General features: G+C 39.1%; 2 protein-coding genes across 3 annotated transcripts in view; both read right to left on the reverse strand.

The window, feature by feature from the left end:
- LOC139945621 (uncharacterized) overlaps positions 1–1,461 on the reverse strand; it is a 56,997-nt gene extending 55,536 nt beyond the window's left edge. Inside the window, exon 1 of the mRNA XM_071943043.1 lies at positions 400–1,461. Within this exon, the coding sequence (XP_071799144.1) occupies positions 400–951 (552 nt within the window). The 5' untranslated portion in view covers positions 952–1,461. The remainder of the gene's footprint in view (positions 1–399) is intronic.
- A 3,607-nt stretch (positions 1,462–5,068) lies between these two features.
- LOC139945534 (telomerase Cajal body protein 1-like) lies at positions 5,069–15,863 on the reverse strand. Of its 2 annotated transcripts, none has more exons than XM_071942918.1 (11): positions 15,712–15,863; positions 13,898–14,772; positions 13,041–13,142; positions 11,906–12,109; positions 11,184–11,274; positions 10,055–10,187; positions 8,731–8,820; positions 7,715–7,833; positions 6,957–7,060; positions 6,530–6,682; positions 5,069–5,983 (listed from the first exon to the last, which is right to left on the reverse strand). In XM_071942918.1, the coding sequence occupies exons 2-11, from the start codon at positions 14,620–14,622 to the stop codon at positions 5,821–5,823; spliced, it is 1,884 nt and encodes a 627-aa protein (XP_071799019.1). In that variant the 5' UTR covers positions 14,623–14,772; positions 15,712–15,863; the 3' UTR covers positions 5,069–5,820. The 2 variants fall into 2 exon arrangements, with proteins under 2 accessions (XP_071799019.1, XP_071799020.1); XM_071942919.1 differs by lacking the exon at positions 15,712–15,863 and adding an exon at positions 15,041–15,055.
- Between the last annotated feature and the right edge of the window lie 687 nt (positions 15,864–16,550).

Below are 16,550 nucleotides of genomic sequence, written 5' to 3' on the forward strand. Positions count from 1 at the left end.
TCAAAAGTCCACATTTATGAGACTAATTAATTGATGGCATTTGTGAGTGCACCAAGTAACACATTTTGACACCCGAGTGTATACTCTTCTTTTGGAAGGTATTGAAAGGCATCACTGTGTATCTGATTTGAGTATAGAAGTAGGTATGATTCAAACACATGTGTAGTGCACAAAGTATTTTGTAGTATGTTTTGTGTGTATGTTTGCGTGTGCTACTGACTGTTCAGTTTTTTTGTCAAGCATCTCTAGCTCAGAAATGAATCGCGATTATAGCCAACAGCCACTGTAGGGGGCGGGGCTATACCCTTACCCATAACCTTTGACCTCATCACAACTCCAGGGTCGTTAACCTCATACAAACCAGATTTATACTTGATGAGTTGTTTGGAGTTCACATACCTTACACTGATCACAGCCCCACATTGAATAGTTCCTATCACAATCATAGCGTCTTAATATGGAAGAGTATTCTTCAAAATTGTCTTCAACTTCTCTAGAACCGTTTATAAAATCCTCCAAACATTTCGTACAATCTCCCGCGTCCGGCATGGATAGGCAATCCGATCTGCTATTTCCTAATTGCACTAAATTTGAACGTTTCCTCCACGAACAGACACCACCAAGATTAAATTCCAAGTTTGTTTGCGTCCTACAACGTACAGAAAGGTTACAAATTGACTCCGCATGTGATAGATTCCCTAATGTATGACACTGGGATGCTTCCGGACAGTTTTGTTCTGTCAATGTATGATAAGATGACTGCGTCGAACACGTGTTGCTGGTCGACGCTAACACCAGTAAGTTCTCCCTACAAACATTTGTGAGCAATGACAAAAGTATATAGAAAAGAAGGGAGGCCAGAGAAAGTCGCCAGTGTTGTAGAATCTCTCGCAGTGCTTGAAACAGCTTCTCCACGATCGTAAAACCCCCATTGTTAAACCTCAAAGTCATATTTCAGACATAAAGGCAGGAGGGACTTGGCAATGCTTCGAAACCACGCTGTACTTCTCTCACCGCTCTTCTTGCAGGGCTAGGGGCGAAGAAACCATTGGCAAGCTTCGGTGTAAAAGAAGAGGTGAGTGGGTGATAGGAGGGTGGTCTGTACCCCTACCGGCTACGCCTCCCCAAGATACAGATAGCTTGGTAACAACAAATAATGACTTTCTTACATCCAGAACCCCTGTACATGGGGTGCCCATGTAGTCGATATGTGCGCTGCAGAAAACAACACACGTCTCGAATTCACACAACATATCTATTTAGGCGACCGCCTCGCTATATTTAGCCGTTATATGATGGTCAAAATACCACATGAATGCTGTTGTTGGCTCTCCCAGTACATCCACCGGTTATTGATGATTAATATCCAAGCAAAATCTACCAGAAAAGACGGTTCTTATCGCCGTGAACATGATGTGAAGTTGCAGGGTGTTCTAAGCTCTTCGCTACACGGCCGCCATATTGATGGTACATATCAGACATACCAAATGCCATGCGCATGCGCCAGATAAAATTAATTGACGACTTTCGCCGCATGCATCATGCATAACGTAGTTCTTTCGCTGCGGGCGGGCAGGCAGACTGAGCAACATAATAAGTACCAATGACAGTCAGTGCAGGGCAGAAAAGGTCGACAAAATGTACTTAGGAATTATTACGGGCAGAAAGATAACAATTTTATAATGTTTTTAATACTGGGACGGGTATTGGTATGCTTCTTTCCTCCATGATGTAGATAGAGGGAGTGTTTAACCATAAGGTAATTGTAGGAACCATGCTATCTACTACTAGATAGCAAAACATCATGGTGTCCTTTAAAGTTCCCAAAGCGAAGTTTTAATTGTCCACTTCAGGTTTAAAATGCTGGAATTCATAACTCTCATACTCTCTCTGAATATTTAATTTTTTTGACAACTTCTATATCATAAGAATGTATTTAACTTTGGATGGTGTGTGTAGAAATCTTTGTACGGACGGTTAGTGTGTTATAGTTCCATGCCGATATTCTCATTCTAGAACTATTTTTGAGGGGGAGTCATATGTCAATTATATTTTTTCCCCCGCCATAATTCAATTACTAATTGATGCAGACATTCTGGGAAACAATAGGCCTAAGGGATTTCCCTAGTTTTATTTCTAAAACAAGAACTTATTATCGGCCTATCGACACGGCCCACGTGATGGGGGTTTAAAATTGTACCCCCCCCCCCACCTTCTCCCACCTACGCTCAATTTACTATCTACAAATGACCCCAATGTGCTGAGTCCTGAGTTTGATATAGGAATTTATTCACATCACCCAATGGGAGGGGTGCCAATGTTCCTTAGTTTTCCTTGAGATCGGAATATAGGCCTAAATACCACCCTAATGTTTTCTCCTTTTAAATTTGAGGATATCAATTTCTTAACCGAATCCACCGTGTCAACATGGCGCCTTTCTTGGTGACAGCAAAACATTGGTCCACCTCAGACAAATGTCAGCCCCTTTGGTTTGCAAGCAACGTCTAGTTGGAAAGACACTGATCCTAGAATTGCAAAGGTCTAGGATTCGAATCCCATCTGAGTTATGAAGGTGATTTTTGTCATAGTACTCGGGAAAGTACGCCTACTGAGTATTACAATACTAACACACCGATTCGGTGTATATGGGTAAAACAACAAATGTATACACACGTGTCAGCCCCTTTGGTTTGCAAACAACTTCTGGTGTTAAAAACAATGATTATACAAAAAATGATCAGACCAACTATTTCATAAACCTTTTACGGTACCATCCTGACTTTATTCTAGACTCACAAAACGACCCTCTGGTTTGGATACAACTTCTGATTATATTGACCACCCCTCCTCATCACTAAACCCCGGCCCCGCCCCTGCCTCCCAACAAACTACCGAAAAACCAAAATGATCCGACCAACAATTTCATGTAAACCTTTTACGGTGTCATCCTGAGTCCTGTTCACGGGCTGTCATTATTTGCAGTTCGGCCCCTCTCATTCATTTTTGTCTCTTTTATTTAAAAAAAAAAGTCCTTTGATTTCTAGCACACCTACGCACAGGTATTCGTTAATAGCGTGCGTGAGCCACTACGCAATATGACAATTCACTTCTGATTTAAATTTAGCTCTAACAAAGTATTTTTTTATAAACCATGGAGAAAACAGCTAATTTGTGTCCTTATTTGAGCATTTTTCTTCACGGACTGATGAATAAATTAATCTCTCAAATGATACCATCATAATCACTGTGTTGATCTTATGGAATGTCTTAAATGACGTTAATACAGAATTTCACTTCATTAGCCTAGAAAGATATTTTGACCTAAATTCAGTATTTTTTGTTGTAAAACTCAATACACTTTAACAACGGGGTATTTTGTGTAGTTTATTAACAAATTGAAATACTGCTAAGGTTTTTCCATTCACGTCATCAGATACTCTAGCAGCACCCAGTTAAGTGCGTGAACCCAAGCTGGAGTGGTGTGCACCCAACGTGAAGTGGGTGTGAACCCAAACTGAAGTGGGTATGAAGCTAATGTGAAGTGGGTGTGTGTATCGTTAACTTGTATTAACAACAATATTAAACGTCACACACGTGGTAAATGTCAGTGTTCGTACTTCAATGCTAAGGGCTTGGGACTTATACCACATCGCTTATAATGGTGATGAAAATTGAGTTTATGAGCGAGTGGCTTGTTAGCTGCTCAGAAATATACATTTATTTTATTTTCAGGGGGAGGTTGGGAGCAATACGACACAGAATCCAATTCTGGTATAAACAAAACGTAATTATAATAGCAGTGCAAGTAATGTTTTGTAATTGTCTTTTTAAAGGCCCTGGACACAATTGATAGTTACTCAAAGTCGGGGAGGGGGGTAAGTGCCCCCCTCCCAAATCCGGGCAAAGAGTGGGGACAATTCACGCAGCAAAACGATAAAAAATTGGACGGAAAAAGCACAAAATAATTTGACCCAGTACTAGAAAATGGTACTTATGTTTTAGTATTACCTTTATGGAGACCGTGGGGGGGGGGGGGGGGTGAGGGAAAACAATACTATTGAATAGGTTTTCATTTTCTGAATTCTAAAGACTTCTGTGGTTTCCAAAAAGAGATGTGGTGATTTTGACAGTGGAACAAAGGTCCCCACAAAATTTGTATTTGTTAAAGGAACACGTTGCCTTGGATCGGTCGAGTTGGTCTTTGAAAAGCGTTTTGTGACCGTTTGTTATAAAATGCATATGGTTAGAAAGATGATGTAAAAGTAGAATACAATGATCTACACAAATATGCCTCGAAATTGCGTGGTTTTCTTTTTACCTCGTCCAATAACACGGTCGGCCATTTATGGGAGTCAAAATTTTGACTCCCATAAATGGCCGACCGTGATAGTTCGCGACGTAAAAAGAAAACCGTGCAATTTTGAGTGATACTTGTGTGGATTATTATATTCTACTTTTAAAACATCTTTCTAACCATATATATTTTATAACAAAACGGTTTCAAACGCTTTTGAGTGACCAACTCGTCCGATCCAAGGCAACGTGTTCCTTTAAGCTTGCCCCCATAATGAAATTCTTCAAAACAGGGAATAATAGAATATTATCAAGTCCCAACAACTGTGTGCAAAAGAAGGTGTGCTCTAAAAGGAATTTTGTGTGCAAAGGATTGGAGTATTTTAAGTACAGGGACAAAGGAAAGGAGAAAATATGTCTCCACGGGGATGTAAGATAACACTATGTGTTATATCTGTGTGAATTTTTTGGAAAAGCAACACCCTTTAACCAAAGAGTTTCTGTACTGCTATGTTTTCGTAGAACTGTAAATAAATTAAAAATACAAGATTCACAACTTTTATTTATAACTTTTAAGTTATACTATATTAAATCAAATATTTGCATATTCAGACAAACATGAATATATCAAATTTGCAAGCGTTTCCAAATTGGTCACATCTTTGTCTTTAAAAATTCAAATGTGTTGATTTGCTAATATGGCTTGATGTCACAATCTTATTTATTATAAAAAAAAAATGAAATAAACAAAAAACAAACAAACTAGATAAACAACAAAGTGTTTTGTTTTGTCATTAATACAAGTATTTTATTTGTGAATTTGACTTTCAGAGTCCTCACATTTTATGGTAAAAAAAAAGTATTTACATAAGCAGTGCAAGTAATGTTCTGTAACTGTCTTTTTACAGACATTGTACACGTTTGGTAGTTGTCAAAGACCAGTCTTCTCACTTGGTGTATCCCAACATAAGCATAAAATAACAAGCCTGTGAAAATTTGGGCTCAATTGGTCATAGAAGTTGCGAGAAATTGTTGAAAGAAAAAAACACCCTGTTGGACGATTTTGTGTGCTTTCAGAAAGGAATAAAAGACTTCTAGCTAGAAGTCTTTTATTATTTTAGTTAAAAATTACGTCTTTCTCAAAAACTATGTTACTTCAGAGGGAGCCGTTTCTCACAATGTTTTATACTATCAACATCTCTCCATTGATCGCTAACAAGTTTTAAAAATAATATTTGTTTTGAGTAATTACCACACCCGAGCTTGGGGATTTTTCACATTAAGTGCTCAATACTGAGCCATCTTGCCCTAATGTTGGTGGTCTCCCTATGTTGTAAATATCTTTGTTCAGGGGTGCCAGTCGAAGTCATTTCTGAGTCTCCTTGGGGAAAGAAACAGGATATGCAGGTGGAATTCGAACCCATCGCAGGACTAAAATAGAATAGGCCATATGCATGAGCACCATCTTAAAGGCACTGTACACCTTTGGTTATTGTCAGCTGTTGTTGTTGTTTACTTAGTAACTGATCAACTTGACGACATAAGATACCAAAGTCTCAAGGAGTTGTCTTCTTTCTCGTCATCAGCGACTGTTTCATTCTCCTCATCATCACTATCACTAGTTGCCATGGGAACGGGAAACTTTCTCTGACCAGATGCTGTGGCCATAATCGGTAAAGCTGGATTTAAACTGCGGAAGTTAACAAAGAGAGAAGAAATTTTACAGATTTGGGGTTCAGATAGATATTTAAAAGAGAAAATAGAATGAGCTGTTGCAAACTGCTAACCAACCAAAAGGACCTATGGTATAAACACAGTTAAATATAGTTAATAGCCTGTTGTTTCATTCAAATTCAATTCAGTTTTGTCATCACACTTTACAAGGAAAAGAGTGAAAAATGTAACATTTTAAATTCAACACTGACTAGAAGACAGTTCATTACAAATCACATACACAATTCCATACTAAACTCATGATTACTATGCCAACAGCCATTGTTTGGCCGGTAGGTGCCCACTTCTGCGAATTGCGTTAATATTTTTTAAATTTCAACTCTGTGCTTCTTTTAGCTCAGAGACTGCAAGACTAATTCACCCAACTACATCAACAAAATTAGAACTGCCTCGGTATTGGGGCTGATGAGTGATTTTATATTCTGAGGCATCAACACGATGGTTTGAACCTGTGGCAGATCAGGGGGTATAACCATGTTTTCTCAAAGGCCTTGTAACTCACCTCACTCCATTAACGGTATCACTGTGGGCAGTGAAGCGTAGTATAGGGTCAAGAATACTGTCCTCAGATGACCCCTCAGTGGACAGTGGTTGGGATGTGTCCCATATGGTGACCGTTCCATCCTGGTTACCAGATACTAAGTACTGGCCTGAGCTGAACAACAAACAACAAAGTTGTGGGTGTTTATTATCATTATTCTATTAATTTCTGGTAATGAAACCAAGGATGCCTCATAAATGAAGTTAATCACTTTATATAGGATTTGAGGCATTGCATGGTGAGGTATCAATGTATATTTGGTTTGCGGTAACACCATGTGTGTATCTACTTGCCAGGTAGAGTTGTTCTTAGAGAACTGTCTTGCTGTCCTGCCCAAATACCATTTGCTCAGCCAAAAAATACCCTGGGTTTCGGAGACGCCTCTTACCTGTCTAGATCAAAGTACATCCTCTGATTGGTTGTGACATCACGGTTTATAGTGAATAAAACTTTACCAGGATTACGGACGTCCCAACAAAGGATCTCATGGTCCTGGGAAAAATAAATAATAATAATAATAGTAATAATAATAAATTAATAATAATATTGAAGTCTTATATAGCGCATTACCAACAAGGTACTCGGGGCGCTTAGTACACACAAACTTTCAGAAAGATTATTGAAGTGATGAATTCTGAGACCCAATTATGTAGCACCTTGTAAGGGTTTACGAGGTGCTACGGCGCATACAGCAGCCACAGCCAGGAACACCGGGGCGAACCCCTTCTCTTTTCTATAAGTGCCTTGAGTTCTTTTACATGCGTTCCACAACACATGGGACCAACGGCTTTACGTCCCATCCGAAGGACGAGCAATGGTTAAGTGTCTTGCTTAAGGACACAACAGTAATTCTGAAAAGAAAATAGTTATCGTTTCTAATCTAGTTTTGGATTGAGCTGAGAAAAGCGGTGACTGAAAGAGAACAGGTGATGGCGGCGACTCCAGGAATGCATCCCCATTACAATTTGAGGATGAGGCGTTTACGGACGCAAGTCTATGCCGAATAATGATAAGAGTTTGTGGCTAGGGCTATGGCTACGACTGTTGCTAAGGATATTGCTAAGGACGTCCTATACTTCAACGCATTATGATGCAGCGATCCAGCCGTAGCCGTAGCTGTAGCCGCTAATTTGGACAGGGCCCTACCTTCCTCCCTCCACTGTATAGTCTGGTGCCATCTGGTGAGAATATGAGATGTGTTACTCCTCCTACTTGTCCTTCTACCATACAGAGCAGGGAACCGTTCCGCTCATCGTAAAGACCAACTACAATGAAAATCATAGCATAGGTAATGACTAGGATTGGTTAAGGATAATGATTATTTATAATTAAAATAATAATTGCAATATCAATCAATCAATCAGAGGAAATTTATATAGCGCCAAAATCAACCAACGTTGTTCAAAGGCGCTCAAGACAGTTGGATGAAACGAATTACGATACACTTGTTGGAAAAAAAAACATTTGAGGAGTTTCTTGAAAATGTGAACAGTGTTCTATAGCATCCTTGATGTGGTTTGGGAGAGTGTTCAATTCTTTTGGTCCAAAACAGGAGAGTGAGCGATCTGCAAATGACACATGACAAAATATGGACTTATAATGCGCACATCTTCAGAAAACCGATCAAGGCGCAACCAAAATACAACAGAGTGTCACTTCTAACCAGGTCGTTTGTTATTTCCAAAGACCAGTGTTCTTCCTTCACTGCACTTGGTGCATCCCAACATTGCATAAAATAACAAACCTGTCAAAGTTTGGACTCAATTGGTCATCAAAGTTGCCAGAGAAAAACGAAATAAAAACACCCTTGTTGCACAAACTTGTGTGCTTTCAAATGCATAACAAAAGGCTTCAGACCTGAAGTCTTTTAATATATGAGTGAGAAATTAACTCTTTCTCAAAAACTATGTTACTTCAGAGGAAGCCGTTTCTCACAATGGTTTATACTATAAACAGCTCTCAATTGGTCATTATCAAGTAAGATTTTATTCTAACAATTGTTTTGATTAATAACCAGTAGTGTCCAGCCGTCGATTTCACAAAACTCTTCCTAACTCTTCCTCTTCCAAAACTCTTCCGAGTTACTCGTCCTAACTTGAGATAAGACGAGTCCTAACTCTTTGTGAAATCGACCCCAGTGCCTTGAAAATTAAACAACTTACTTGATTTAGAGTAGGAGCCAGCAGCGTAACATCCATCAGGGCTCATCGCAAAACAAGAGATAATCCCAGTCTGACCACCGGCATGCTTAACTACAACATAAATTTGAAAAAATAAATAAAACTATACAAAGTAAATTTGAAATGACACTTTCCATTAGTCATCGCTATAACCGCTGATATATGAGACACTTCATGACTTGGGCCCGATTTCATACAGCTACTGAAGCTTAAGAGTTAGACAAGCAAAATTTGTTTTGCCTACTACAATAAGGTTACCAGTCAGACTTCCATATCAAATTTGTGACTGTCTAGCTAACTTCTGCTAAGCAGAATACAGTTAAGCAATATTGGGCCATTAGATAAGTTGACCCTTTAGGAATCGTCAAATTTTAATTTTTTTTTTTTTAAATAGTTTTGAAATTGTTTTTTGACATTGCTTTGACCCACTTACCTACCCCAAACTTTGATTTCTAATCTTGAATAGCTTCATAATATAACCTATACACTGAAGAACAAAGTAATGCCTCAGATAAACCAGCTATTTTAAATCAAAGGTCTCCAACATCAGTAGTTTTCAGTGCCTTTTCCTGGCTTTAACAAACAACTTTTTAATTTAACCTGGAATCAAAGCAACGATCCCGGCCAGCTGGGTAATCGAGTCCAGGGGTCGATTTCACAAAGAGTTAGGACTCGTCTTATCTCGAGTTAGGACGAGTAACTCGTCCTAACTTAGGATTAATCTTAAGGTCTGCATGCTACAGTGCAGGGTTGGGACTCGTCCTAAGTCCTAAGATTAATCTTAAGTTAGGAAGAGTTAGATCGACGGCAGATCTTCTATCTGCACCCCAGTCTGCAAACGATTTAGTCACTTGATTTCAAACTTTGCATGGCTGAGTATAACTAAGAGAGGTTTATTAATTTTGGTTTTTACCCATACACCGATGTGTTTAGCACTATATACTCAGTACTTTCCTCAGTCCTGTGAAAAAAATATCACAGGCATGTTACTCGGGTGGGATCCGAACCCACGACCCTTACAATTCTAGAGCAGTGTATGGGTAAAACCCAAAATTAATATTCTTTATCCCCAATGCAAACTTAACATCTCTTATAAGAGAAGTTTGCGGTAACACCATGTGAATATCTCTTTTGAGTAAGTGTTGGTTCTGAAAAGAACCTGTTGCTAACGACTGGTTAAGAGTCGTTAACCACCAGTTCTTTTCAGACCTAACACCAAAGAGAATAAAAGAGATATTCAAATGGTGTTACAGCATTACTCTTAGTTATTTGAGAATGAACTTCAAAGATAGTTTGAGTGAAATACCTCGCGTTGGTCTCTCCTCACATGTCTGTCCCGGTCTGTCCGTATAGAATATCCTGATCATCTTATTGAAGCCACAGTAGAGTTTACTTCCATCCAAGGAGAACGCCAAGGAGTAAGGTGTGGTCAGCTCATCCTGAAAGTGACAAATAATAAATATAATACAAATAAATTTGTAACTTTTGCTCCCAACAGAGGTTTCTCAACACATCATTGTACAAGCTCCTAGCAATCACATAGACATTTTCAAAGTAAACATCCTAGAAACAGACGCTCGATACTGTGAAAGAGAGTTAAAGGGTCTGTATCTGTTTGGTAATCACTACTACAATGAATGTCAATACAAATTTTTGGCGATATCTCAAAAACGCTACCACCCTTTGAAATGAAAATTTCACATGTTAGTTTTATTATATACATCTACATTGGTGACATGTCATGGCCTAGCGGTTAAGAGCACCGGATTCAAACTCTAGTGTTTCTGATCAGCAGAGTGTAGGTTCGAGTCCCATTCGTGACACATGTGTCCTTAAACAAGGAAGTAAAGCCGTTGGTCCCATGTGTTGTGTAACCCACTTAAAAGAACCCACTGCACTTATCAAAAAGAGAAGTGGTTCGCCCCTGTGTTCCTGGTTTGATTGGCAGCATATTGTGCCACAGCACCCTCTATTCAACATGGTGCTATGTAAAAGGAGTAGGTCTCATAATTCAAATGTAGTCCAACATACCTTGCAGGAAAATACTGTATGTTAAAGCACCTTGAGAATATACGCGCTATAAGAAGCCACTGTTAGTATATAGGATTAAAACAATCAAAGTTAGGCACTCATGGCTATGTGGATTATAAGTGTAGTCTATGCCTAAGCCTAAGCCTAAGCCTAAGCCTAAGCCTCAGCCTAAGTCAGAGGCAAGCATTTGATCTTTAGGTTTCTAGTTAACATTTTATTAACCCCGGTTCATACTTCCTGCAAACGCAAATGCAATATATATGTTGACGTCACAGCCCTGTTTTCTACTTTTCACATTTTATCTGATGCGAAATTTTGTTGTGAATTTGTGATGTCAAAATTCGTAGCATTCGCATTTGCAGGAAGTATGAACTGGGCTTTAGTGGCTACACTGCTATACTTACCAGATGGTTATGTGGCTTGTAGGTAGAGCGTAGTTCACCGGTAAATGCATCCCATAGATGAACTGGGTGATCACGACAGCAACTTGCTAAACTAAAACAAAAGAAATATTGAAATATTTCAGTAAAAAGAAAAAAATTCAATTTCCGTCTCTCAATTGTGTTTCTGAGTATTCCTGATTACTCCTGTGCATACTCGGGGCTTAATTATTTTTGTATATTTGGGGTAACGAGAAGCTTGCGGTAGTGGGTATTTTGCCCATAGCAGAATCTTTCAAAAAGGCTTATAAGAAAGGCTCTGCTAGGGTCGAAACGTCAAGCCATTAACTATTTTGTTGTAAATATATATATGATAGAAAACTGTATACATGGAAGTTTGTGTATTTGCACACTCATAACTGTTCACTTTGAAATGATTATTCAAATAGCTTCTCAGCAAACTTCATTTGGATTTGGATTTGGAAGTTAATTCTCAACGCTGTAATTAGAGCCAAATGAGAAGAGAAAAGACAATGAAGAAATTTCAGCTTTAGATGTGGAAAAAAAATCCCAGAGAATTATTCCAGGGAAAACCCATGCAGCCAGGTAGGGACTGAAAACCTTATCCACATAGTGCCCCCAGTGGGATTCGAACCAGGGTCCAAGAGGTGGTAGGCAAGGAAAGATACCACTACGCCAACCTGACCATCATGAATAAACATGATATGCTAATTACCATGACCTACCTGCATGTCTCTGGTTCATAAGACCTCATCCCTGGGAACCATGCATAATCATAGATGAGTTCCCCTTCATGAATATTCAACACCGAGGTCATCTCGGGTATATTACCATCTTGCCAGGTTGAGGAGTAAACTTCTGGTGGTAGATTGAAGAGGCGGAGGATGTTGTCGTCGCTATTGGTTACTAAGCAGGAGCCATCTGGTGACCTAGAAGGGTTAAAAGGCAGAAATGTGATAGACTGTTGAAAAAACCTGAAGTGTGAGCGCAAAGCATAAAAGCTTAAAGATGCTATGTCAGATTTTTGGCCGATTTGACCAACAAATTTTGATTTAAAAATTCAATAGGTATTTTGATGGGGGTCGAGAAAGTTACAAGCTTTCATTTGAGCCATTGCTCTAAAAAGTCTGCCAATTGTTAGTAGCAGTGAAATAAAGTGCTCAAAATTAGTTTTTGTCTAGACCCCGACAATATATCACGTGACCAATTCTTATGTGTTTTATAAGAAACGTTTTAAATTTTTGTCATGGTTCCTGACTATTAAAAGTAAAAGTTCAAAAAAAAATTGTTAGAGCGGGTGATACTCTTTGAAATACCATTCACTCAAAAGAAATTATTTTTTAATGTTTAAAGGGCAAAAATCTGACACAGCATCTTTAAAAACAGATAAATCAGATCCCTAATTGGGCATTATAAAAAGCGTTTGTTATGAAATGAATATGGTTGGAGAGATGTTTTTAAAGTGGAATTTCATGTATTCTCTCCATTTGGTCTTTGGCTAATACAGTGATTACAGTCCTCTTAACTGAGAGTACTTGGCTTCCAACCAGGGCCCAATTTCATAAAGCTGCTAAGCACAAAAATTTGCTAAGCATGAAATTTCTTCCCCGATAAAAACAGGATTACCAGCCAGATTGTTATTTGTTACATATTGCTTTTTACTGGTATTCAGCTTTTGTTTGCTTATCCTGAAAATCACATGGAAATTTGGTTGGTAAACCTGTTTTTATCAAGGAAGAAATTTCATGCTATAAAATTGGGCCCTGATGATAGAAATGAAACTGTAACAAAGATTCTGAGCTGCAAGTTCGGCAGTCTTGTGGATGTTTCCCCCAAATTTGAGCCCTGGAATGTACTTACCATTTGCATCCTTTAAGGAAGTTTGAAGTAGAATGCTGGAAATCCTGCCAAGCACCTGTAAGCTGATACGGAACTTGCTTAAAATCCAGACTTACTAAATACCTATCAAGTATCGTGCAAAAAGAAAAAAAAATTATTTGGGGGTTTGAACAAATTGACTTTGCACCGGGATTGACCCAACAACCTCCGGATTAATGCGCCGGCACAAACAATACCAACTGAGCTACACGTATCTAGTCCTTATGTTGGAAAAAAAACATGAAGACAATTTAAAAGACAACTGGATTTCTGTGAGAATGTGTGCATAAGTTTTGTGATTTGGGGAGATTATTCAATATCCTAATAAGTAATATGCCAGGCAAACTGACCGAGTAAATTGTTAAAAATTTACCTGGTCAGTTTGCCCGGTCACATTATTTGATATGTGGCCAGGCCGTCTGCATTAATGCAGGTCTGCAGTAGACTTGGGCCGTGTCCGAAAAGGCGACTCCAGCTACAGCTACGGCTAGATGGCTTGTTACCTATTCTTCAACACTGGCAGACGGGCTGATCTAGCCGTAGCTGTAGCCGAAGTCTCTGTTTCGGACACAGCCTTTAACTTCAGTCAATCAGTCAAGGTCCCACCAGCCACCCTATCCCTCCATCATGTCTCCACTCCTATTGGGAGAATTTGTATCGCTAGGCGGCAGTACATGTAGACTTACCAGGTAAACTTCCATTGTTTATGAAGTACTGAGCATGCTCACATCCCTTGAGAACAGTGGTTTAACCTAGTACGTCTGCTGCCACCTAGTGTCCCAAAAGTCCCCATTCCCAAATAATACACTATCTACGAGAATAAAGATTTCAATACGAACTGTTCTTCAGCAACATTCATCTCTTCTTGACCACCGTCTTGAATCACTGTTTCCATGGTAACACTATCAACTTGAGGCCCCATCTGAGATGTGTCAGTTGACGGCTCATCATCTTGTGTTCTGTTATCCTGAACGACTGCTTCCATGGTAACACTATCGACTTGAGGCCCCATCTGAGATGTGTCAGTTGACGGCTCATCATCTTGTGTTCTGTTATCCTGAACGAATGTTTCCATGGTAACACTATCGACTTGAGGCCCCATCTGAGATGTGTCAGTTGACGGCTCATCATCTTGTGTTCTGCTATCCTGAGTGACTGTTTCCATGGTAACACTATCAATTTGAGACCCAATCTGAGATGTGTCAGTTGATGGAACATCAATAACGACATCACCTGACACAATGCCCGAGATCACAGGCTGAGTCTCTTCTTTATTTAAGTCTTGACTTTGCTGTCCGAGATCGACTTCAGGAGATAGTTTCTCAGCATTTAAAATTCTCATCTTGTCGTTGGAAGTTCTTTCTTCGATGTCCTCTCCTTCACCCTTGACCAAATCAAGACTTAAAGAGACATTCTGCGTGCTGTCTGCGTCGCTAATTGTCCTCAACGGAGAGTCGGTTTGAATTTGTTCGACGGGCCTAACCTCGTCTTCACTGAGTGTTATTTCTTGTTCGTTTATGACGTCTTCATGTTTTGCATCATGTGATAAAGTTGGTGTAGCCATGGTTGAAAGACTAGTTTTGCTCACAATCAGCAAACTTTCTGCTACTTTCCTGGTGATCACTTTAACAACTGGTTTCCAAGGTGACAGAAATACAGCTCCTTTAAATGTGGCATCTTCCCATTATGCCTTTCATTTATACAGTTATAATTCCTGTTTGAGTAAAAATAAAGGATCTTTTTATTATTGCTGTCAATACTCATATCCAAACAAAATCTTGTGCCCCCCCACCCCCCCCTTGCAGTGAACTACATGTATGTACAAAATTCCTTCGATACTGATGGTCGAGTGATAGGCCTAGCGCCCTCTTTTGTCAGATAAAAACTGAAACCCCGGGGAAGATAGGTAGCTCGTACTCCTATAACTATTTCGGTTTCGTCGAAACCGAAATAGTTCTAGGAGTAGGTAGCTCAGTGTCCACAGTGTAGGGAAATCTGTCCCCTGGGGATAATCCTCCGCACGTCGCCACCAGTTTATCCGCCATAATTAGAGCTCAGTTGGTAAAGACTAAAAGAAAAGGAAAATAACATTATAAATAAAAAATATAATTTATAATAAGTACTCCAGTTAATAAACTTTTCTTTGTGCAACCCCAAATATAGTTTAAAGGAACACGTTGCCTTGGATCGGTCGAGTTGGTCTTTGAAAATCGTTCTGTAACCGTTTGTTGTAAAATTTATATGGTTAGAAAGATATTGTAAAAGTAGAAAACAATGATCTACACATATATGTCTCGAAATTGCGTGGTTTTCTTTTTACCCTGTCGACTAACACGGTCGGCCATTTATGGAAGTCAAAATTTTGACTCCCATAAATGGCCGACCGTGATAGTTCGCGACGTAAAAGGAAAACCGTGCAGTTTCGAGTGATACTTGTGTGGATCATTATATTCTACTTTTAAAACATCTTTCTAACCATATGCATTTCATAACAAACGGTTTCAAACGCTTTTAATAGACCAACTCGTCCGATCCAAGGCAACGTGTTCCTTTAAGAGATAACTATCCGATTGATTTGCCATGCAATATCAAATCAAACATCACATTTTACGGAATAATTTTACGATAATTAATTCATAATACAGATAAATACCATTGTTGTTTCCCCCCTTCCTGCGCTTTTGTTGACATCCACACATGTAGTTCTGTACTGCCCAATGCTAAAGGTCTGGCTCATCGGGACAGATTCAACCAAACAACACATAACTGTTGAAATAATCAGCTAGAAAGATGAACCAGACTCTAACTGAGTCACTCCGGACTACTGAGGGCGCACTAACGAGCAAACTCGGCAAGAGTTTGGACGACATGAATGCTTTTTTTTAAGTACCAGGGCCCAATTTCACAGAGCTGCTAAGCACAAAAATTTGCTTAGCATGAAATTTCTTCCCTGATAAAAACAGGAGTACCAACCAAATTTCCATTTGTTGCATATTGCTTGTTAGTTGGGAAAAGTTTCCGTATGGCGCCACCACTTTTTCACTCGATATGAAATAATATAGTATCTAATTTACCTCAATGAGATATCCCTTTTTGTAAAAATAAGTGAAAAAGTGGTGGCTCCATACGGAAAGTTATCCGTTACTTGTATTCGGCTGCTGTTTGCTTATCCTTAAAATGAAGTGGAAATTTGTTTGGTAATGAGTCCTGTTTTTATCAAGGAAGAAATTTCATGCTAAGCAAATTTTTGTGCTTAGCAGCTCTATGAAATTTGGCCCAGGTCTCAGAGGTTAGTATATTTATGTACTAACCTCCGAGACCCGTTTCTTGACATGGGGATGGTTATAGGAATTTGAAAACAGAACCTGTATTATGCATGAAAGCTTTGTTTAAATTACCAGGTCTAGGAGGTTATGTACTAGTCTTCGGGACCGATTTCTTGACTTGGGAATAATATACAATAATTTAAAAACCGTCAGAATTTGTATTGTT

This window comes from Asterias amurensis, chromosome 12 (assembly GCF_032118995.1).
Source record: "Asterias amurensis chromosome 12, ASM3211899v1".
NCBI classification, from domain to species: Eukaryota; Metazoa; Echinodermata; class Asteroidea; order Forcipulatida; family Asteriidae; genus Asterias; species Asterias amurensis.